The following is a 24,679-nucleotide window of genomic DNA, read 5'->3' as shown; positions in this document are numbered from 1 at the left end:
GGAAAATTCTAGGCAAGAATGCTTAAGGTTCTGTTGTGACTGCAAGATTGGTTACTTTCCACAAGGCAAGGTTTCCCATAGTTGGGTGCAAGAGGAGCATTACAAATGAAAGCCCAATCTAAACACTCTAGGTTAGTAACTACCCTATTTTTCCACTCAACATCTTGGTGCAAGGATCGATCCTAGTGGATTACCTGGATCACCCCAAGTTTTTACACTCACCATTTGTGTCCCCTTGGTTATTCTAATAGAATCTCCAAAAAAAACCAATATATCTTGTGGGAAAGCACTTGGTGTGAGGTGTAGGGGCACTTAGTGTGGGCCAAGTTGTTGAGTAATGAACCTTGACTCTTAGGTAGATCTGCTTGGCAATTGTTTTCAAATGTGCTAGACCTATGTAAATGTTCTTTCAAATCAAACATCTTGTTAGCATTGGTAGGAATTTTCTTTGATATCACAATTGCGTGTTGGGAAGGTTTCTTTGTCCATTGCTCAATTGTTTGAGACATACAAATTACCCTAATTATTTGCAAACCATAATGTTCTTTGACTAAAACTAAGGTCCTATTCTATCTACATAACACTCTAGTCTAAAAACATTCAACAAACAACCTGAAACTTAAGTTTTTTTTCATAGTTCACTATCACTCTATCTTATGGCCTCTTGAGAAATATCGTGTGACATTTTTTGATAAAATTATATCGCCTACTACAAAGTATATCTCCTAATACTAGTGAAGTATATCATCCTCCTTAAGGAAAAGTATCACCTAAAATAAAAGTATTGCCTCACTATTGTCAACTCTATCATATGATTTCTTTTTTCATAATATCAAATGGCTCTCAGAGAAATATTGTCTGGTTTCTATTGCTTGTAAAATAGAGTTAAAATTGCATCTTGGCTGGTCTAGGGGTGTTGTCACTTCATCCTGCCTAAATCTGGTCAAAAATATTTGTGTTGGGTATTGCTCTAAGTCAAAAAGATGGCTATAGTCTATCAGATGTAAGATAAAAACTATCACTAATGGTCACTTGTCAAATTTTGTTTACCATTCTATGCTAGCTACTTGCTATCGAGCTTCTTACTCACTCTCTTGGCTCAATTCACTAGTGTTGTAAATTCTTGAGCACTCTTGACAAGCCACTCATTTATTCTATCTTTGATAAGTGATTGTTCTTGTCCTTACAAGCTTCAAATCTAAAATACTTCTCTCATCCTATTAAATGAAGACATTCCCTTACATGTCATTCACGACTAGGTTCCAAGTCAGTAAAGGTAGTCATCCTTCTTTCACCTTTGAACAATTGAAAACTCCAACTAGGCACCCTCATGGACAACCTTGTGTGGAGGATCTTGTCTCTAATAACCACAAGAAGATAATATCTGGCATAACCCACTCTATAGATTTGAGAATCCATTTGGTACACCCTTTGATACACCTAGGGGTGAAGACAGTGTCTCACTCACCATGTATCCCGAGGAGATAAAATATTTCTTAGAAGAACAAGCGTGAGAAAATGAAAGACTTAAAGAGGCCACACATATGGCCACTAGAGAAAGAGCCTATCATAAAACTAAGTCTGATGCTCATACACATAGTGACAAAAATAGGGAAGGCTACTACAGCAACCCATTTGATAGCATCCCTCTCAATGGAAATGATGGAAAAAATACACCTCCTAGGACTCCTAGAGTCAATGCAAGAGCATGCCCATTACCACCCAAACGTTCACAATCACATCACAAAAGTGATGATGAAATCATTATTGAAGACTCGATGAGATTCCAATAAGAGGAGGTCACCAAAAGGCTAATGCTCAAAGCCTTTAAAAAAATGGGGACCAATACTTACAATACATGATAGCGAAAAAGGTGATTGAAAGCTTTCGAGAATGAATATCACTTCAGGGATAGACATAGCCCGCTGATGTGTTGTAGTAGTGGGCATGCCTATGTCTTTGATAATGAATTGATGTATGCAAATAAGAGTTCAACCAGTAGGGCAATGGAAAGTCCCTCAAGACTTTTACATGCAAAGGATAATCCAAAAATGATAACCTACCAAAGTTGATATCTTCAGGGAAGAAATGCAAGAACTTAAAAATCAACTTGCACAACTACAAGTCTCCAAGGAACAACCCAAGGTCTCCTTGGTTGAATCAATATGTGCTCTTCCTTTTGATAGGAGTCTTTACATGCTTCCATTTCCTAGGGATATAGAGGTTCCCAAATATGATAAATACAATGGAAATGGTTATCCTCACAATCATATGAGACACTTCTACACTCTTAGTATGGATTTCATGCATGAGACACGTACCTCATGAGGTTGTTTCCTAAGAGCTTGAGAGGCCAAGCCATGGAATGGTTCACAAAACTATGACCTCCCCTCAAAACATTTGATGAACTTGCACAACACTTCATCCAATAGCATTCTTACAACATTCAACATCCCATTACTATGCTAGATTTGTGCAACATTAAACAAAAACAAGGTGAATCCTTTGCAACATATCTCCAGTGTTGGAGATCTTTACATTCTAGATACCCTCGGTAAATTCTTGAAATCGAGAACATTGACATTTTTGTCAATACACTTGTACCAAAACTCTACTTTGACTTTAGAAAACAAATGTTCACATCCTTCAATCTCATGGTTGAAAATGCATACTACATTGAGGATATTGCTATTACAAAAGGTGACATTGTCTTGAATAAAGACAAAAATGGCAACATGAATGGAAAAGAAAAGAACAAGCATTGGAATAAGAACAAATACGTTGTTAATGATGGAGTAGTGAATACTCCTAAGACCAAGGAGTCTTCCTTTAATCTTTCCAATGTTATTTATGTTGTAAAATAACTACAGACTTCAAAGTCTCAAACATTTCATAAAAACAAAACAAATTCTAAGCCAACACTTGTTTATACACCTATGGTAGAACCTTATGAAGTGGTCTTGAAGATGAGAACTCCTGGCCCTATGATCCACCCATCAAACCTACTTGGTGAAGAGAGGGCCATGTCTATAGTTACCATAGGAGCAAAGGCCATAACACTGAACACTAGTTACTTCAAGCTCAAAGATGTTATTCAAGATCTCATCGATGTTAGCAAAGTCATAACTAATGGCTTAGTCAAAATTCTGATCACAAAGCCTTCAAACAACCATTATTGAAATATGTAAAAGGGGAATCACCTAAGGCTAACAACAAAAATCATGATGCAAAGATCAACTACACATTCACTCTTACTGACAATGTAATAAACATGATAGAACCTGTTGAATATCTTTGCATGATGGGTCCTAAGTTTGACAAAGAACCCAATCAGGATATAGATGATGAAAGACCTAAGGTAGTCCTCAAAATGCACAATGTTTCACAATAACATAGGGACACTTGACCTAAGGTAGTTTTTAGAGTGGTGAAATCTTTCTCCTTGTATGGTGAGATGCTTAATGTTGTCAGTAGGGGGAAATCTAAAGTTGTCCTTAAAGTTTCCAATGATCTTAAGAATCTCTCATCGTCTAAACAAGTAGCCACCTTAGCCATCTCTAACTATAACCTTGTCAGTCAGTTGCAAAGAACCCTGAGATAAATATCAATCTTTGAGTTGTTAGAACTATCTCCCTTGCACAAGGAGATCTTTGAGAAAGCTTTACGCATAGCCAATGTCCCCACAGATATTGATGTTGAGTGGTTCCAAACTATGGTGAATTACATTTCTTCACCATATTACCTCACATTCTTCAAAGAAGATGCTAGATCCCTCAGTCATCCCCATAATCTAGCCCTACACATAGAAGTCCAAATCTATCATACTCTCATTCATCAAGTCTTGATAAAAAATGGTGTAGAGTTAAACATTATCTCTTTCAATGTTATTCAATAGCTCGACATGTCTGAATTTTCTATCGACCCTAGATGAAAGATCATTATCAAATCCTATGATGATGTTGAAAGGCCTTCTAAAGGTCTTATTGTGCTACCAATCTGCGTTGGTCCTATTGAAAAAGATATGATCTTCCAAGTTCTAGACATCCCACTAGCATATAATTTGTCTCTTAGAAGACCTTGGATTCATGACATGCAGGCAGTACTACTATGTACCACAAATGTATAAAGTTTCCCTTAATGTAACTAAAATAGTTGTTCTTGGAGACAATTCTATGTCTATCAATACACTATCTATTGGCAAAACACGTGTCCCTCACAATCGCTCTTCTCATGAGCTCAAACCATCTCTCTAAGAGTGTGAACAAAAGTTGAAAATGATGAGCCTAGGTATGGATGAGTACACTCTGGATTCTATTGTTTCTCTACTGATTTCTCCTTGATCTTTTGGGAAGCCTTTTGAAACATTGAAGCCCTTAGCTTTTGCTATGACTATTTTTGGCACTTTTGTTCAGTTCGTGATTCCCTCATAAGTAGAAAAAGAAGACCAAGCTATCAAAGATTGGATATATAGGGAAGAGGAAGATATGGAGGAAGTCATAGTCACTACGCCTATCTCTCCTAAGAATTTTTGAAATGGATAGAAATTTCCAAAAAAACATGGGCTATCAAGGCCACAGATCCTTAACTATAACAAGAAAGCTCTCATAGAACCCTTAAGTCATACTAAGGGTCACAAAAATAAAGATACTACTGGCCTAGGCTATGGGATAGAAGATGAATTACGAAGATTTGACTGAAGAGCTCCCATGTTTAGTGAAATGGAGGATGATGAACCATCCTCTGCTACAATTGTCCTACAAGAAGAGGATTTTTTCGTCCTACTTCTTTCCTTTAGGGAGAAGATTGTATAGTTACTTCTAATGATGTTGAGGCTTCCACATCTCGACAACACCAATCTAATGAATCTGATCATGAAGAGCCAAATAGAGGAAGGATAAGAGAGAATATTTCTTGCTCGATTGCTAGGAAGCAAAGTATAAATTGGGAAAGTCTCTCAGATGTATCTTGTGAATTAGGAGTGGATGTCATCCATGCCTATGCTACCCAACCAAATGTGGTTGAATTTTCTAGTTTAGGGTCTAATGAGTTTGGTTCACAAACTACTTTAGTTGATCATGTTGATCTCTCTAGGCCTATTCTTGATCTGGATTCCTTTGGAACTTTCACTATAGGCTTGACTTATCATGTTACCAAAGATGACTCCTACCATATCAACAACCTTAAAGCCTCCACTTCCCTCTCGTTAATCCATCCCAATCTCAGAGATTGGTCTGCTCAACACCAAAGACCTAAACTACCATCTTTCCAAAATGACTATGAGATCGCCTGCTACCTCAATGCTATCAAACTTGTGATATCTTCCACTAGTCAAAGTTAACATCATAAAAATAGCTATGAAGTACTTAGGTCCTAAAATCAAAAGAAAAGAAAAAAAATGAACATTCAGATGACGAAAACCACTTTGTACCAGTGTCTGAACCTAAAAATAGTAAAAATAAAGATGTATCTAAGGGTGAAAACCTCCTTGAGGTGCCTACGGATGAGGTACTTAGTAGTCTTCCAAGCTATTTTTAAGATAGATCTTCTATTCTCATTGAACCCATGCAACCTATTAACTTGGGTACAAAAGAGTCTACTAAAATCATTCATGTGGCTTAGTCTCTATCAACTAAAGAAAAGGAGAACATTACTAATTTCTTTCAAGAGAACAAAATCAAATTTTCTTGGACCAACTCAGATATGTCTAGCCTTGACACTGATCTAATTATGCATCATCTATTTATTTCTCTTGGTGTCAAGCATGTTCAAAAAAGTTGAGAAAAATGCATCCACATGTGGCTCTTTCGATCAAGGCGGAACTAGAAAAACTCCTCAGTAAAAACTTTATCAAAGATATTGATTATGCATAATGGATCTCCAACATTGTACTTGTGTCTAAACATGAAAATTCCATTCGAGACTGCACCGATTACAAAGGCCTAAACAAAGCATGCCCTAAGGATGATTTTCCACTTCCTAACATAGATATGATAGCCGATATGACTGGAAGATATGATATGTATTCTTTAATGGACGGCTTCTTAAGTTAGAATCAAATCAAAATTGCCCCTAGAGATCACGAAAAAATATCTTTTACATGTGCATGGGGTACCTTTTATTGGAATGTCGTGCCCTTTGGGCTAAAAAATGAAGGAGCTACCTATTAACAAGCCATAACCACCATCTTCTATGACATGATACACAAAAATATGGAAAACTATGTTGATGACACAAGCCAAATCTAAAAAAAGAAATACACATCTCGATGAGCTTAGTTTGATATTGGACCATATGGAACAATTTTAGCTTAGGATAAATCCCAAAAATTGTGTATTTGGTGTCACGTCAAGAAAATCCTTAGGCTATATCATATCAGCAAAAGGCATTGAAGTTTATCCCAAAAAGGTGCAAGCCATCATGAAAATGCCTCCTCCTAGAAATATCATCCAATTAAGAAGTCTTCAGGGACATCTACAATCCATTAGGAGGTTCATTTCTCAACTAGTTGATAAAGCTCAAACTTTCAATAAGAACCTGCATAAAGGCTCCACATCTATATGGAATAAAGATTGTCAACAAAGCTTAGATCGTATCAAAGGGTATTTGGCTAAACCTCCAGTATTAACACCACCTATCCCAGGAAAACCTTTTATTCTATACATCTCAGTTGCAAAGTCTTCCCTAGGAGAACTCTTAGCACAAAGTGATGAAACTGGCAAAGAGTGTGCTATTTACTACATCAGTCGCACTTTGGTGGCTTATGAGATGAATTATAACAACATTGAGAAGGCTTTCCTTGCAGTGGTATTTGCCTCCCAAAAGCTTAAACACTACATGTTGGCTCACATAGTGCATCTCATTGCAAAAATAGATCCCCTCAAATATATATTGAGTAAAGATGTGCTTAACGGTTGTCTAGATAAACGGATGATGATTCTCTCTAAATTTGACATCCAATACATCGAACGCAAAGCTATCAAGTGGCAAGCCATAGCTGACTAATTTGTTGATTTTCCATTGCAAGATACAACTTCTATGCAGATTGAATTGCCTAATGCTTCCATCATGTATATCACTAAAAGTACCTAGGAGATATTCTTTGATATTTCTCACATCTAGAATTGGGTTGGTGCAAGCATCTTGTTTATCACACCTCATGGTTACACGATCACTGAGTCCTACAAACTCATGTTTCCTTGCACTAATAATATAGCAATGTTTGAGGCCTTAACAAATGGAATTTAAATGGTTTTAGAATGGAGAATCACATAGCTGCATATCTATGGAGATTTCCACCTTGTCATAAACCAAGCAAATAATGATTATCAAACCAAAGATGACAAGTTGGTACCTATGAGAAATTGATTGGTACTCTATAGAACTACTTCACATTCATGGTATTTCAACAAATTCCTAGAGCAAAAAATAAGGCTACACATGCTATGGCCACCCTAGCATCTACTCTTTAGTTACAAGAACATGAATCATGTTTTGAGTTCCTAGTGGAAGAATTAAGTCACCCTGCATATGACTCCTCTAATAATCATGTGATCCACACTGTTGTCGGCCATGACTCCTCACATTACTTTGTCATTTTCTCCTACGTGCATAATTAGGTCATTCCTGAAAGTTTCACGCGAAATAAAATATGTTAACTCCTTCACATTACTTCACATTACACCTTGGTCTCTGGTGAATTGTATAGGAAGGGTCTAGATGGAACACTTCTTAGGTATCTAGAACTAGAAGAGTCTAAAAAGGAAATTAGCTGAAGTCCTTGACTACATTTGTGATGCACACTCTAATGGCCTTGCACTTGCTTGAAAGCTACTTAGGGAAGGGTACTATTGGCCAACCATGCAAGCTGACATTATTCGATAAGCTAAATCTTGTAAGAAATGTCAGCTTCATAGTAACTTGATTCATGCTCCTAGACATGAGCTCATACTTTTTGTTACATATTGGTCATTCAACTGGGCCTTTGACTTGGTATGAAAGATTCATCCAAGTTCATCCAGTGGTCACAAGTTTAGCATTACAATGACAAAATACTTTACAAAATGAGTTGAAGTTGTACCTTTATCTATTGCTATAGGAAAAGATGTTGCCTTATTTATTCGCAACCACATTATTTGTCGCTATGACATCAAATCTTGCATCGTTACTGATAATGGAGGATAGTTTAAAAATAAGGACCTTAAACACATGTGTAAGATATTCAAGATCAAACAACACTGATCCCCAATCTACTATCCCCTAGGGAATGGCCAAGGTGATGCCTCAAATAGGACATTGCTCAAAATCCTACACAGAACAATTCACAAATCAGGTAAAGATTGACAACTACAAATCAATCTGGCACTATGGGCCTATAAGACCACCATACGTACTCCTATAGATGTTGCACCTTTTTTTGCTAGTCTATGGTTCTAAGGTTGTCTTACCCTTAGAAGTCAAAATTCCCTCACTACAAGTCTCCCTACATGGGTTGATAACTGATGAAGATCCTAGGGCTATGAGGATACAAGAGCTACAAACCCTCAATGAGCACCACAAGACTACTTTTGATCACATGAGGGCATATCAAAAATGAATGTCTACTAACTACAACAAAAAGGTCATCCTCGTAAGTTCCAAGTGGATGAACTGGTACTTCGAGAAAATCCCAAAAATCAACAAAATAGAGAGTAGAAAGGGAAATTCAAGCCTAACTGGTTAGGTCCTTACATTGTCACACCAATATCTAGATCCGGGGCATATTAGCTTTCTACTCCTAAAGAGGAACAACTTTTTGAGCCTATTAACATTCTACATCTAAAGAAATTATATGCTTAAGGCTCACAACTCAGCTATCTATATATATCTATTGATCTTGAAAAAATCAAAAAAAAGTCCTAAAAAATGATCATCTCAATAAAAACCTAGCAATAGGCACTTTGATGTATCACCAAAAAATTAAATAAAGTCAAAAAATACAAAAAAAAAGAAATAAAAGTCCTAAAACAAAAATCTTCCAAGTGGTGAAAACTTGGAAATGGGTGCTACTTGAGACCTTTGCATCTATGTCTATTAGTCTCACTCATTCACTCCATAACACATTTCCTAGCTTGGAATTATCTCTTATCCTCATCTTGGGGGCACAACTTTTTATCTTATAAGGGTCTCCTTGTGTGTTAGGGTCTCTTTGGCAACTCATTTAAAATAGCGTTTCTCAACACTACCCCCTTGACATCAAGTGTTTCTCCACACTTTTTGGATATCCTATCTATAGCTAAGATGCTACAATATTTCACATTATCAAATTTGAGTATTGAAGAAATGGCCATGTGACATTGACACACGCACTTAAATGGTAAAACTCGTTGAGCTATGATGAACTTTATCTTCCTTGTGTGTTGTTTATGATGTTTTCTTTGCCAAGTGTTCCCTCCCTAATAATCTTTCGAGGATGTCATGGACTAAAAGACTGGGGGCATGGGGCATGTTTTACTTGCTTTCTTCTTGTGGGTATACTTTGTTAGTCTAAGGTGTTTAGAACATTCGCTCTTGTCCTACTTAACACTTTGACTTAAAACGTGTCATTCTTGTCTATTTTCGCAAGACTGCATTCAAGGGTTATCCTGGTGCTTATGCCTTGATATAGGTGTAGCCTTGTTATACTAAACTTAGGGAATCTAACTACATTAGTCATCTTGACTTACATGTCTTTGATGCTTAGGTTGGATGCCCACATTTCTATCTGACATAGATCATATTCATATCCTCATAGTTGTACTAGCGATGATTGTATGATCTTTCAATATCCCTAATAAATGCCCAATGATGAAATTAGAGTCTAAATGTTTTGCATCCCTTGCAAGTAAACCATTTTGCATCTTAGTTTTCATTATATGCTCATTGTAGCTTAATCGTGTATTTTTCATATTGGGAGAACTCTATCTTCATCTTTCACAAGCATATCAATTAATTGCTTTTATCTTTCCTTCACTTTCTTCTCGATCATGTCTTTTCATCTCCTTAATCTGTTGCTTTGCCTCTTTGCTATCTTGTCATCACAAGGGGTTAATCTAAAAAATGACATCTAATATATCCAAGTATTAAATTTTCAAAACATGAGTCTACTTCATATACAAAAAAGCTAAAATTATCCATGAGCATATAAACACGAACATAAAACTGAGCATACATAAACATGAGCAGAAAGCTTAAACATCACCTAGACACATAAACTCAAAATCAAACACATGAGCATAAAGAAAAGACAAATACACAAGTACATCAATTGAATCCAGTATCTCATATATATCAAATGAGTCAAAGTACACATATAATATGGGATACAAAATTTGGATTAATGTCTCAAAATGCATATGGTACAACAAAATTGTCACAAGGACATCATCCTAGACCTACTCCTCACTATAGGACTGACTCCTGCCCTCTTGGGTTGGTGGTGGTCATAGAGGTGGAGCCTGTCTCTTGTCTAATGGTTGAACTGCAACCTCTGATCTCCCAACCTGCTCTGAGTAATCTGGCAGTCCTTGTCCCGATGGCACCACACCTCTGTAGGCAACATAGTAATAGGCAGTATGCACTCCATCATGCTCTGACTCTCGCCTAGAAGCATCTCACTCACTCTGGAGCTCCCCTCTCTGTGCTTGCTCGTCTATCAATTGTTGATCCCGCACCACTAGGGCAACCTGTGTTGTCTGCAACTGTGCCTCTAGGGCCCGAATCCTCACATCTCGATCATTCTCTTTGGCAGGTTGCTCATGTTGTGGCTCAGCATGCTCCACTCTCCTACATCTCAATGGACGCTCCTCCTCCTCATCCCCCTCACTCTCCTCTCTCGCAACTCAGGCCTGCGTCCACCTCCTCCCACCTATTCAGGAACTGCCCTGATCTCCATACGCCTACCTCGGCCTCTGCCTCCTCCACCATCCTCACCATCTCCCCCATGTCCTACTACCATAGGTGGTGCATCTAGTTGTGTGAACCTCGAGAAGGGATGCCTCTGCATTTCATACAAATATGTTCGGTCTATTCCTGCATCTACTAAGTTTGGGAAAAAATCCCAAGGCTCTGACATGAGTGTTGATGTATCTCTTAGGGTTGTTTGATAATCTAACATAGGTAACCAACCCTACACCTCCTCGCCATGAAATCGAGCATAAGTGGTGGTCTCCATTGAGATCACCTACCTCTAAGAAAACTATCGCCATACTCAGCTGACCACAAATCTCTCAACAATCTATAAATGTCACCCAACCAGTGGCTAAATGTAGTCCATGTACTCAAGCTCCCATGCATCGGACCATCTGTGGCACTATTGATACGATCACCAAACAAAAGAAGTAAGCTCATCAAAAATATGCTAATAGTAAGTCACATCTCCATTGTGACTCTGTGGGATGAACCCTGTGTATATGAATATGATGACCTCTTTACGCTCTTGGGATTGCACCCATGGTTAGATCACTGCAATGTGCTCCCAAGCCCATATATTAGCCAGTATTGTACCACATGTCCATGTCCTCCTAGATTGGTACACTATCTTGTCAATCTCATGATACATGTCATCCACAATTGTGAGTCCCCATGCCATCCTTCAAGGCTGCCCAATTAGGTCTACTACTAATCTACCCCATCCTAGTGGGAAGCCCTTCTGGCCCCTGTCATTAACCAAAGCCTAGGCAACCAGTGAGCAAAGCAGGCACGGTAATGGATACTCATCTCCATACTCATCTATGAGCCTCTCCCACCTCAAGTGGCGATCCAAGATGGTTACATCTCGAAATATCTACTATATTGCTAATCTCCCTTCTATTGGGGTCTGATTGTAATAAACCTGTGACATGCAAAAGATCATGTCAGTACATCTCATATGGATATCAAAAACTTGACATGAGCATCAAAACACAACAAATCATACTCGCAGGATCACCATGACATGGAACATTAAGGATGTGATATCTATCCTCCAAGGTGATGGTAGCCTCGCCAGTCAGCATATGAAAGGTGTTGTGCTCGTTGTGCCATTGCTCAGCTAAAGCACTCAACAACCCGAGGTTCGTACGTATATGGAGGATGTGTGTCAACCATCTCAATCCCATGCTCGATATAGGGGCCTTCTCATCAACATCTAGATAGTGAAGGACACGCAACCCCAACACCTTAGGGACTGTGATGAGAAGGGCAGGAAAGACAATCTGCAAAATCATTTTAAATGAACATTGAAAACATTAGTATCAGTTAAAAACAGATCAAGAGCATCATCAATCAAGCAATACAACAGAAAAAAAAATGCTCATACATACAAAATTCAACTATAAACATGCAAAACAGCTCAAAAATAGTTTGTGCGATACTTTTCAATATAACCAGGCGATACAATTTGTTGAATTGTTGTACGATAATTTTTATACTACTCGGGTGATACTTTTTGCCTGGGTGATACTTTGCACCATACGATACAAGATTGGGTATATCTAATACATTATACCTTTATAAAGGCATAAGATACATTTTCTCTGACAAAAGTATTGCATGATACTTCTGAAAGTACTCGTGTAATACTTCTTAAAGTACTCATGCGATACTTTTAAAGTATCTCATGATATTTTTGTCAAAACCCCTAAAAAAGCGTTAAAAACATGTTAAATGCTCAAAAAAGTGAAAATTTTGAAGACTGGTAGGGGCCTCCTACTCAAGTGGCCAGTTGTGCAACCGACTGTGCTCAAAACTATGTATGTGGGTCAAAATGCCATCTAGCATCATGATCTCTCTCCAAATAACTCAAGAGCTCTCCAAAATCACAGAAGATAAATGATTTGAAAATGACCCTTAGACTATATAGTCCTCCGACCTCATTTTGACTCATTGTTCAAACTCCTCAAAATTCCACAAAAATTGCACTCCTAACTAATTTCAACGTCCTAGATCCATTTTTGGGTTCAAAATCAAAATCTAAGTTCATCTTGATAGTGAAAATCGCATTTTAAAATTCTACCTTCTTCTATGTTGTTAGCTGACCTTTCAAGGTCTAATCTTCAAATCTTCGTTGTGGCATCTTCATTTGTCCATGTCTTCACCATTCCTACATTCCATAACTACTTCAATTCACATCTTTCACTCATAAATCATATTTCTACTTGATTTGACCTAATTTTCATACTGCATCCTTCATGGTGAACTCTAGTCAAACTAGGGCATTCTATCACCTCTTATGGTCACTCTTTGGTTCTAATCTCATATTTCTCATCATGGACTTTGATATATCTTGATTTGCTCATATCAACTCATTTTTGCATTCCCTTTAGCTCATTTCAATTTCGATCTCGAGGGAGCAAAAATACCATGACATCGCTTGCTACAACTATTTATTTCTCAAGAGTATATGTTTGATCTTTGCATTTTCTCTTGATCTATCTATGTTGCTTGGTGTTAGTACTCTTTTTGAGTTTTGATATCGTCTCTTTCCTAGTGTTTAGTACTATCACTATCAAGTTGTACATTTACAACTTGCTATCTCTTTCTGCATTTCATTCTTTGGAATCATCTCTTTATCTATTGTTACCTTGGCTTCTATCTTCTTTGTTGTCATGTGTTCCCATATCGATCACATTAGTCAAAGAGGGGCAAATGTAATCACCTAAAAATGGTCATCTAGACTATTAGCCCCCTTCTTAGCATTTTGGCTAAATTAATTAATCATTTCTTTAAGACAAATTACTAAAAATTAACTAATTTGGTTTTAACCTATAGTTTAACTATATTATTCTAAGTTCATATTTGATTAAAATGACGTGTCCCCTTTTAATTACATAAAAGACCCCATTCTCCTAACCCACACAATGTGCACACAAAAAGTCCTTTTCCTACTTTCAAAATAAAACAAAAGCTTTCGTCTCACATGAAAAGTCAACTCCTTTTCATTTGTTGACTTGCTCTTACACATGGATCATGCCAAAAGTCAACCCCCACCTTTGAACATCCACTTCCCTAATCTTGATCTTAACCATCTATCTACCTTTAAAAGAGAGAGTTTTCTCGTTCTCAAAGGATCCATCTTCTTGAGTATTGTTATGTTGCAAGTTTCTTGATAGATTCCTTGGAGCTTTGTGCAGAACTTCTCATTTCGTGTCTAATTCTCTCATCAACACTCTCATATTAGCTTAATCATGTGCATAGTAGTTTAATTCAATTTGCGATAGTTTAAATCACCTGACTTAACTAGAATGGTTGTTTAATGCTCATTTTGATTAATCTAGTGGCATTGTGCATATCATTTTATCATAGATCATACTTACATTGCATATTTGAGAGTTGTTTTGGACACTTCCATTCTTGTTCTTGACTCAAAAACCTCTCATTGCATGGCTTACTGGCAAGGGTTGTGTCTCTAAGGCTCAACCGAGAGCTATTCATATGCTAAAACACACTCGTTTGCACTCCATAGATAAGGAGCTCTAAGCCAACATTTAAGCATTCCAATTCATAGAATAACTTGGATAGAAGGGTTTAAAGTGGTGCACATTTGTATTGTACAATCCCTATGTCATAGATTGATTTGATTATGAAATTTCAACTTAATAAAACTTATATATGTGATTCAACGTTATGGAACTCTCGAGAAATGTAATTGTTACCACTTGCTTATGTATATGATGTGTTTTTTATCTTGAGTACTGCTTCCACATTATTATCTCTTCTATTTTTTAATCTTTCAAAAAAAAAAATGTAGCAAACTTAGCATCATTATAGGTTAATTTCTCTTGGATTCCCTAGTGGGGCATTACAAGCAAGCTCACAACACAAAGAAATGCACGAGTTTACCAAATTATGAATTTGAATTTTGAAAAATTAAAGGTTTAATTCATTAACATAAGAAAGGTCCCAAAAGGTGGATCAATAATATTTGCACATGGATGAATGTGTGATCATGGAGGATGTGGACAATGTAGAATTGTGTGCAAATAAACGTATAGGAATGTTTGAATGTAGGGATGGGTAAAAACTAGGGTAATGAATCCAACTCTACACGCATTTATTCAATTTGTTGATATCTAAATGTATTAAGTTGTTCTTTCAAACTAAACCCAAACTAAACCACAGCTAGCGTAAATGTTCAAAAATCATATTTACAAATTTATATTTTACACTTGACATGATATATCATTATGTATATTAATGAATATGTAGTACATTTATAGGTAACACTAATTGATCATCAATGCAAATATGCATTAACTAATTAATAAATGCACCTTCAACTTAACAATGAAATGCACTTATACTAAGTATTTATTTATTTTTATGTTTTTTATAAACATAACCACAATTAAATCATTGATGATTGTAAAAAAAACATGTTCTTAAGACTTAATCAAATTGAACAAAAGAATGCTATGAAATCATCTAGGGATTTAAATTTAATTCTATATTTTCCAAATTTAATGAAATTTAATTCTCCATTTTTCCTAATTTAATGAAATAGAGGTTGACTAATGAAAAAATATATTTTTAATTACACTCATACTGTAAGTTGTACTCTAAAACGTAAAGACTTTCTTATCAATGTAAGAAAAACAAACAACATTATACTTTTTTAAAGATTTGAGAACACATTTGAAGTGAGGTAGAAAAGTAATTTTGAAATTGGATACCTATAGCATATTTTACATGATTTTTCAACAATATAAATATGCTAAGTTTTCTTCTCAGGTTAATATATCATGCATAATGGAAATTCTTAAGGTATATATGAATAGAATTTTACAAGTTAAAAATATCATGCATAAGGCATATATGGATAGAATTTATATGGTAAAAATATCGTCCATAAACTGGAATTCTTACGGCATACATGTATAGAATGTTATAGAATGGTAGAAATCCTAAACGATAAATTTCAATAAAATATAATTCCTCCTCTGCGCTAACAAAATGCTTGGATATCTCATGTAATGTTAGTTTCAATTAATTTTGCCCCATCTTAAACTTGAGCATTCCTATCCACAAGGTGAGTTTTCTAAGTGCTTAAATTCAAATGAGGGAAAACGACATTTTATATTTTACCGTGCCAATTTAGTTGCTAGAGCATATCTGAACTGTTGATATGCACCTTAACACAATTAATAGTTATAGATGGCCTGCACTGTTGTGTTCTAGATGTTCATGTCCTTAAAAGCAATGGCAGACTGAGAAGCAAATATTCTTCTATTCAAAAAAGTGCCAACAGTGATGACAGGAGAGCACGAATTCATTCCATACATACTGCAGTTTAACTTCAATTACTACTCTACAAGAATGCTAATCAATTGCACTACAATATATTGAATGATGATATGCTAATTTAGAACAATCAATTGCTCGATTCAATTGAAGTTTGTCATTAATTTCCTCATTGCTTGTGGGAAATTCATGATTTCCATGGGCTTCTGATCCGTGTCTCAGATGATCCTTTTTTATCATTTGAATCCTGATAACAGACCTAGGGAAACTCCTGCAAGTTAGTGTTTTAAAATCAAGCAGAGTTATATTAATGCTGTCGCTGTCAGTGGTTATATGCTTATCCTAGCCATTCTAGATGACTCATGGGTTGTAAAAGAATAGCATGATTTCAATAATGGCGCCATCCCAGTTGAATGTTAATGCTTATCACATGAAGAGAGATGTTTTAATTGAATGCTATTCAAAATTTGTCAGTGACTTTTTTAGTATGCCATTCTCAGATTACCCTGGCTATCCATAGATGAAGACAACCAAGGAGTAGAAATACTGTATGTGTTTTCCAACAAATGTTCTTGCAAGATGATGCTCGAGAAATGCCTGCACAAAATGGAATTTGATCGATAGCAGAAATCAGCAATTAGTAAGTGACTACTAGATTAAACACATCCATATCATGTTTCAAACAGTACAACCTATTTTAGTCATAACAACTAGAAACCTCCCTTAATGTATAAATGTTCATAGTTTAGGTTGAGGCCTAAAAAAAGATTTACAAATGCACTACAAAATGCCAAGCATATAAACCAACAATTCTTCCTGGATGTCTGTAGACATTGAAATAGGGTAGCAAATGGACTAAAGAACAGCTCTGAAAACATAGCAATGAAAGAAGTGAAGGCAAGACATTTTGGGGCAGAATCACAATTAAAAGATTTCATCAACAATAAGAATGCAAAAACATGTTTGGAAGATCTCTGTTATTCTTCATATGATACCTATCCGTGAAAAATTTTGAGAATTTTTTCAACTTCTGGACAGCAACGTTTTTAAGCAATTACACGAGTTTACTGCATAATTTTAGTGATTCTCTTCCCCTCAAGACTATAGTTACTGTATTAAAAAAAACATGATTTAACTAATTGACCACCCACATACAAGTATATTCACCAGGTAAAAGGCCAGTTAACTAATCTGAAATTTTCAAAATAGCAATCTTACAGTACAGGGAAAATGGGAAACAGTTCCCTGCTAAGGAGAGCAAATATCAAATCAGAAGATTCAAAATTAAGTTCCACTAGCCTTTACTGATAAGAAATTCTTATCGTTCTGTTCTTTTATCCTGATTCAACTACATTGCTCCTCAATCTAACTCATTAACACATATTTCATTAGTAGTGATTCATAACAACCCATCTCTCATGAAATGGTCCACTTGAGACTCATTGCATCTAGGTGATGCAATCAACTAAGTTCTGTTCATAACAATCAGAATAAATGAAATCTCTAATGCAGCTAAAATACTAGTTCGGAGATTCATCGTCATAACCAGACAACTTCCATGGACTGGTGACAGGTAGTAGTGTTAAGAGATGCAAAGAATTGAGGGAAAGTTCTTTCATCCACAAGAATGGAAATTATAACCAGTATTAGTCTATGCGCAGAGGTAAGACCAAAGAACTTTTACAGTAGCAGAATTGGGCTGATTCTACATGCAACTAGTTTTAAAGCCAAATTACCAGAATCAGCTGGTCTCTGGTTACTGTTACATATCCTGTCTTAGGATTTCTTTGCACCAGAGCTTTTAGCTCAATCGTCCCAATTAACTTTGATTACTATTTCATCTGTAAGCCCTGTGATCTCATAATCAACCAAAGCAAATAGTTTATAACTAGGATGCATGGGTACGCATACCCACCCCCCTGGGACATGTGCCCAAGTACCGGGTACACGTTTCCCAAGTACTGGGTACTCAGTGGAGAGCATCATAGCTAAGGACTTTGATTAAGATTTCTGATTTTTGTTTCGGTTTTTTCTTTGCATATCAGCTTGTTGTTTATCAAGCTCAGTTCAATATGTAATCAATTTGAAACATTGATACGATACCCGATTTACAGTAAATTATATCACTGTTCAAGTTAGAAGATTACCATTTGCAATATGTCATTGTTATTTGATTTATGATCTTCTTGTTCATATTTAAAGTTTGCCTTCTCTGTCATACATCTAAACATTAAGTATATATTTTATTACAAACATATTGCAAATCTGAAATTGAAAATAATACATTACATCTGCAAATTTTAGCACTGTTATTGTTTTGGAAAACCATTGTCATGCCTCATATTTTCAGACTTTCTATAAATATTAAAAAAAATTGATGTACCCAAATACCGTTGTCCCCTCTTTTGAAAAACAGGCACACCTATACCCGCACCCTAAGTACCCAAGTACCCCCATCCCCGTGCAACCTTGGTTTATACCAATCCTGACACCAGAACTTAGAGCAAATGAATCCAAGACCATCTTCCACCTCATTGTTACCTTTTTGGGTATCACTATGAAAGAATTTGTATAAAACAAGGACTTCCAAGAAGCAGCAGCCGTAAGTGCATTAACATTCAATATGCCAACGAGAGAGAGAGAGAGAGAGAGAGAGAGAGAGAGAGAGAGAGAGAAGAGAGAGAGAGAGAGAAGTTCTAACCATATTTGTTAGACTATTATATCATATAGGCTTCTGCTTCAAGGATTTGTCATATAGAGAAACTGCAACTTTCAGGGTGACTCAGAATGCAATGTTGCAATGTATGACAATGTAATAGATTCAGATCCTTAGCACATACAAGAAGATGCATCAAGCAATAAGACTTAATGAGTATTACGTTTATATATAACATAATCTGATCTCTTTGATTCTGAATAGTTCTGAAGAATGCTGGATGCTGGGTGGAGATTTTAATTCTCCACTGTTTCCTTCACATAAACAGGGTGGAATTGATGACTTCTTGAAAGTATGGTGGATCTTTCTGATTTCATTAATGCTGTTGGAATAGTTGATATTGATCTTAAAGGAACTCTCTTTACATGGTCTAATAGGAGACAAGGTGACCATCTTATCCAGGTCAAGTTGGACCATTTTTTATTATCTAATAATTGGGACATTCTGGCTAATCTTTCCTTGTCTGCTCTCCCGACGACCGCATCTGATCAGCCTGCTTTCCTTTTGAAATAGGATGATAATGTCAACAGGGGTCCTTTTCTCACCAGCTATGATATTATGTGGAATACTTGATTTTAAAAACTTGACTGAAAATAGGTGGAATACTCCTTGTAATGGAACTTCAATGTTTCAAGTAGTTCATACACTTAAGACCATAAAGGGAAGGGTGAAAGGATGAACAAAGAAAAAATATTTTGGTGGTAAACTAAAGGAAATTCGGATCAAAATGGAAGGGGGCCAAAATGATTTAGAGATTTGTAAAGAGTAAAGAAATTTGAGATTCCAATGGTCGAAGTTATCAAAAGAAGCTTTTTGGAAACAGAAATGTAGGGTTCACTGGTTAATGGCAGTTGATCAATTTACAAAATTCTTCCATGATTCCATTGGGAAGCATAGAAGCAGAAACAAAATAAAAAGTGTACAAACGAAGGATGGCACGATGATGTTTGAGGAGGAAATTACTGAGACTGCTGTTTCCTTTTTTTGCGGACTTTCAAAAAATTGCTTCTTACTCCACTTCTGATTCAAGTGATCTTTTAGAGCTGATCCCAGAGGTTATAAATGTAACCAGACCTTAAGCATTTGGTGAAACATGTCACAGTACAAGAAGTTAAGGAAGATGTGTTTTCTTATGGAGCTAATAAAGCTTTGGGCCTGGATGGGTTCCCGCTTGCTTTCTTTCAAGAACTTCGGGATATGGTGACTACTGATATCCTTAATGTAGTTGGAGACATTGTTTCCGGTCTTATAAGTTGTTAAAGCAAATGAGCTCAACTTTTATTGTTTTAATCCCAAAATCTGAAATGTTGTTTCAATGAAATATTACCGACCTATGAACTTGTGTAACACTTTATTAAAGATTATTTCAAAGCTGATGGTGAACAAGCCTAAAGATATCTTCAACTTCCTACAATCAAAAACTATTTGTTAGACATCTTGATGATGATCTTAATGAAATAGTCCACTCTGTGGTGTTAAATAAGAAGCCTAGGATGTTAAAACTAGATATATCACAAGCTTATAATAGTCTCTTGGTCATTCTGAATTGTTATGCTTAAAAAGTATTGGTTCAAAGAAGATTCCTGAAATGTTGATTGAATGCAATACTACTTTTGCAATTTGCTAGTTAATGATTACCCTTGGGAATACTTCGCCTATGGAAGGGATTTGACACAAGGCAACCACATCCCTGTATCTTTTCATAATTGTTGCTGAAGTTTTGGGGAAAAATATTTAAAAGAATTCAGATTTAAAACTGTTATAAGGAGTGAAAGCTGCCTCCTCTCTTCCTTTATCATCTCAACAGCAGTTTGTTGATGATACTGCTGTTTTTGGTGAAGCATCTATGGTAGAAGCTAAACGAGGGAAGGAAATATTGGATGATTATGTTGAAGCTTTTGGACAATACATGCACTAGACTAGAAGTAAACTTTTTTTTTCAATGCAGATCCTCTTCACGAAGTGAGAGTAATTAATATCCTTGGCTGTCAGACTGCTGATCTCCTGACTTATCATTTGGATCTGCCTCTTATTTTAAAGAAACCAAGTAAAGTGTGCATGCCAAAGAAGTATGGTGGTCTTTGGAAAAGAAAGATAACTCTATTTAATGGATCCCTTCTCGCTAAAATAGGATGGAAATTGTTGAGGGGGTTGAAGATTGAATTAATATTATAGAAGCTATATATATGGATAATGGCCATTCTAATCAGTTTCTTTTTACTCCAATCTTCCTAATGGTCAGGTTGTCTAGAATAATTATAAGGAATGGCAAGAATAATAAACTGGGAGAATGTGTCAAATAAGGGCGTTGCTTTATCTTCGATAAACAACTTGAGCCATTTAAAAGAAAATCTGATGAAGAATGGAAAAAATTTATTCGACAATGTCAATTGGGAGGGAGAACACCTTAGATGGAAAGATTTAAGAGAGAAGCTCTCCAAAAGCAGAAGTTTGCAAGGTGGAAGACAACACAGACGGGAGAGTGATCTACAAGTTCTTGATCGGAAATTAGAGGATTGCTGCTTCTTTTCTTAAGATAATGATGACGAGTGGATTTGGATGTATCTCCCCCGGGGGAAATTTTCAGTTCGGTCTGCTTACTCTTCCCCAGAAAATCTTATCCAAGGTACCTTCAACTGGAGTCAAGTCCCCAGAAATATACCTAAAATTAATTGTTTATGGTGGATTGGTTCCTATCATAATATTCTCACTATCAGTAACCCAAATAAAAGGGGTTTTGTTTTTGTCAATAGATGCTCATTGTGTTATGAAAATTCTGAATGCATTGATCATCTGTTGTTTCATTGACCTTATGCTTGGGAAGTCTGGTTAGTTGTTTTGTCATCCTTATCTGATTGTTGGGTTCTATCAGGTAATATAAGGCAGTTTGTAAAAAATTAGAGTTGCCACCCATTTACTCATCCTTCTATTATGGATTTTTGTATACAAATTGCCCCATTTGTGTCTTAGGGTTTATGGAAGGAGAGGAATAACCGTATTTTCAAGGATCAACCAAGGAACAGATGGTGCTATTCGTGGCCATAAAACAACAAATTTAGGAGAACATCAATATTGCTTCCAATGGATATTACAAAAACATGCCAACCTATAAAAAACAAGGGATTAAACAAGTTTGGGCATGTAAACAGGAGATAAATAGAATAAATTGGTCTAAAATCTTGAACACGAAATTGAGTAGGTGGCACCCCCCATCTGACAGATGGATAAAATGCAACTTTGATGGGTGTTGAAAGAGGAAAGATATTTCGGGAGCTGGAGTAATAAGAGACAATGGAAGGCTTATAGAATCTTATAGCAGACCTTGGAGTTTTTCTAATAATAAGGCTGAAGCTATGGCAGCATGTGGGGTATAAGATGATTAAAAGAGCTGAATTTCAAGAAAATCATTCTAAAGGGTGACTCAAAACTAACTAATGATTTTAAATGGTGAACTTGAAGGTCCTTGGAAATTAGGATAGTGGAAGAGATTAAGATTATACTTGGGAGTTCCTTTCAATCCAAAGTGAAGCATGTTTATAGAGAAAGTAATAAAGTGGTTGATTTGATGTCAAATTTGGCAATAAATCATAATGGATGGAATTATTTGAATTCTAATCAATGTCCAGTGCTAAAGGAAATATCAATTGATGAAAGATTGTGGACATTCTTAGAATTTAAATATTGGTGACTAACCCTTTGTATCAGGGGGTTGAAGTATATCAACACTTTTGTGGAAAGTATTCTTCTTTTAAATTTTACTTACCATATAATGATGGATTTGCTCAATGATTTTTTTGGAGGTCATTTTGACATGTGTGGACAAGTCTAAGGTGAAAGATCACTTTTTGAAAGCCCAGAATGACCACTTATTATATGTTAAAATTATCAAATTGATTTTTCATGATGGCAGCGTGAATAAAGATCACAATGGCAAAGATGTTAAACTCATAATAAATGTTGTTACTTGTGAGAAATGGGGTATTGTGCCAAGAATATCATTCATCAAAAATGGAAAAGATGACTTAAATTAGCTATATTGCAGAACTTCATTTTCATCACTGCTAAACAAAGTCTAGTTTCACCTATTTGTTGCAGAGATTTCTTGGTTCACCATGTTAAGGTGAGAGCAAAGAAAACGCCATGGGAGGTGTTATTAAGTTCTCGAAGCCTCAAAATTTCAACATTATGAAGCAAAATAAGGATCTATTGGACCTGTTTGATAAGGCTCGACTATTTCTTTTTTTCTATGCCAAGCAGAGGCATAATGACCCCCTTGCATCTAGATTCGGTAATTCCTAGACGAAAGGGAAGATACTATTGGTATCATCAAGTTTTAGAAACTAGGTCACGCCGCAGTTGATTGCAAAGGCAACAGGGCTTCAGAGCAAAGGCTTAACAGGTTTCAAGAAGCTTGGGGGACTAGAAGCAATTCATCAAGAAATTCTTCAAAAACGGTGACAAACCTATGAGATTCCTGAACGGGTATGGTAAGTCTAATCTCCTTGCTCCTTATGGTCTAGTTAGTTATCATGTCATGAGCTATCTTACGTTAGAGGTAAGGAATACAACTATCAATGACTACCACTTCATCCATATTAGACATAAGAAAAGTATTAATATGTCATTTTACTTATTGTCCTCTCTATGCATTAATATTGATAAAGGGGCATCATCGCCCCTAAATCAGGGCCTAAGCTAGCATGATATAGGCATGTGCTTATGTTGTGCTCTCTTTGAAATAAGATGTTAACCCAACATAATTGCCTCATGAAACCCAATAGCTCTATGAGAATTGAACTCATTGAAAGCAAGCCCCACTCTCCTAAAAAATCCAAAGCCTCTAGAGGAAAAAGAAAAATGCCAAGAACAACCCTACTATGTTAGTATAAGAAAATGAACTCTTAAAAAATAACCTTAGAAAAGATGAAATCATATGCTACTAAATTAGGCCATTCTAAAGAAAGGAAATTGGATGCTAAGACTACCAGCAGTAAAAATGTCACCATAAATTTGGAAGACCCTGACTTGGATAATAGAGAAGAGAACAACAAACAAAGGACAATTAAACACAAGATTAGCCATGGTGGTCGTCGGTCTGCTAGCCCTAGAGAGGACATTATAGGAAAAGAGCATATGAGAACAAATAAAGATGAACAAATATCTTTTGAAGAGGAGTTTAGACCCGAAAATAAAGAAAACACCAAGGAGTTCAATATGAGGTTTATAGTGATCTGAAAGATGAGACTGGGTATATCAATGGAGATACTATCGTAATGGAAGAAGAGGATGGAGTTGAGGAGGAACAGAGGAAAGAAGAAACTAAGATTCAGGGGAATAAGGAAGAAGAGACCAGGGATATTAAGGGCTTCCAAGAGATAACAAATTCAAATGACATGAATAATGATCTGGTTGCTAATTTGAAAATTCAAGTGGTAGATCTACAGACAAAAATTAGGGTTCTTGAGATGAAGATTGAAGAATCCTGAGTCAACAAAAAACAGTTTGAGAATGTCATAAAAACCTCACCATTATTAACAATGGTATTACGTGAAAAACAATGATGGGAATAGTGATTGGTCGTAAGATCAAGAAGCAGCTCAAAAAGAATGCAAGGACAAAATGGAAGACAAAAAAGAAAACTACTTTGTCATAGGTGTTTACCGTACTAGGTAAAGAAATCAACACATACAGACAATAGATATGAATAGCAGGACTTTTATTATTATTCGC

The 24,679-nt window shown here is 36.1% G+C and overlaps 1 protein-coding gene across 2 annotated transcripts in view; it reads right to left on the bottom strand.

Moving 5' to 3' along the window:
* Positions 1–16,200: 16,200 nt before the first annotated feature.
* The window catches only part of LOC149541977 (glucan 1,3-beta-glucosidase-like), a 98,826-nt gene continuing 90,347 nt past the window's right edge, over positions 16,201–24,679 (bottom strand). For both annotated transcript variants that reach the window (XM_089797028.1, XM_089797029.1), the window contains exon 10: positions 16,201–16,830. In XM_089797028.1, coding sequence (XP_089653154.1) covers positions 16,730–16,830 — 101 coding nt within the window. In that variant the 3' untranslated portion in view covers positions 16,201–16,729. The remainder of the gene's footprint in view (positions 16,831–24,679) is intronic.

Source organism: Cupressus sempervirens, chromosome 8 (assembly GCF_028749045.1).
Source record: "Cupressus sempervirens isolate cs-2001-9-10 chromosome 8, ASM2874904v1, whole genome shotgun sequence".
In the NCBI taxonomy this organism is placed as follows: domain Eukaryota; kingdom Viridiplantae; phylum Streptophyta; class Pinopsida; order Cupressales; family Cupressaceae; genus Cupressus; species Cupressus sempervirens.
Note: the sequence above shows the minus strand (reverse complement) of the source record. Positions and strands in the feature narration are given on the sequence as shown.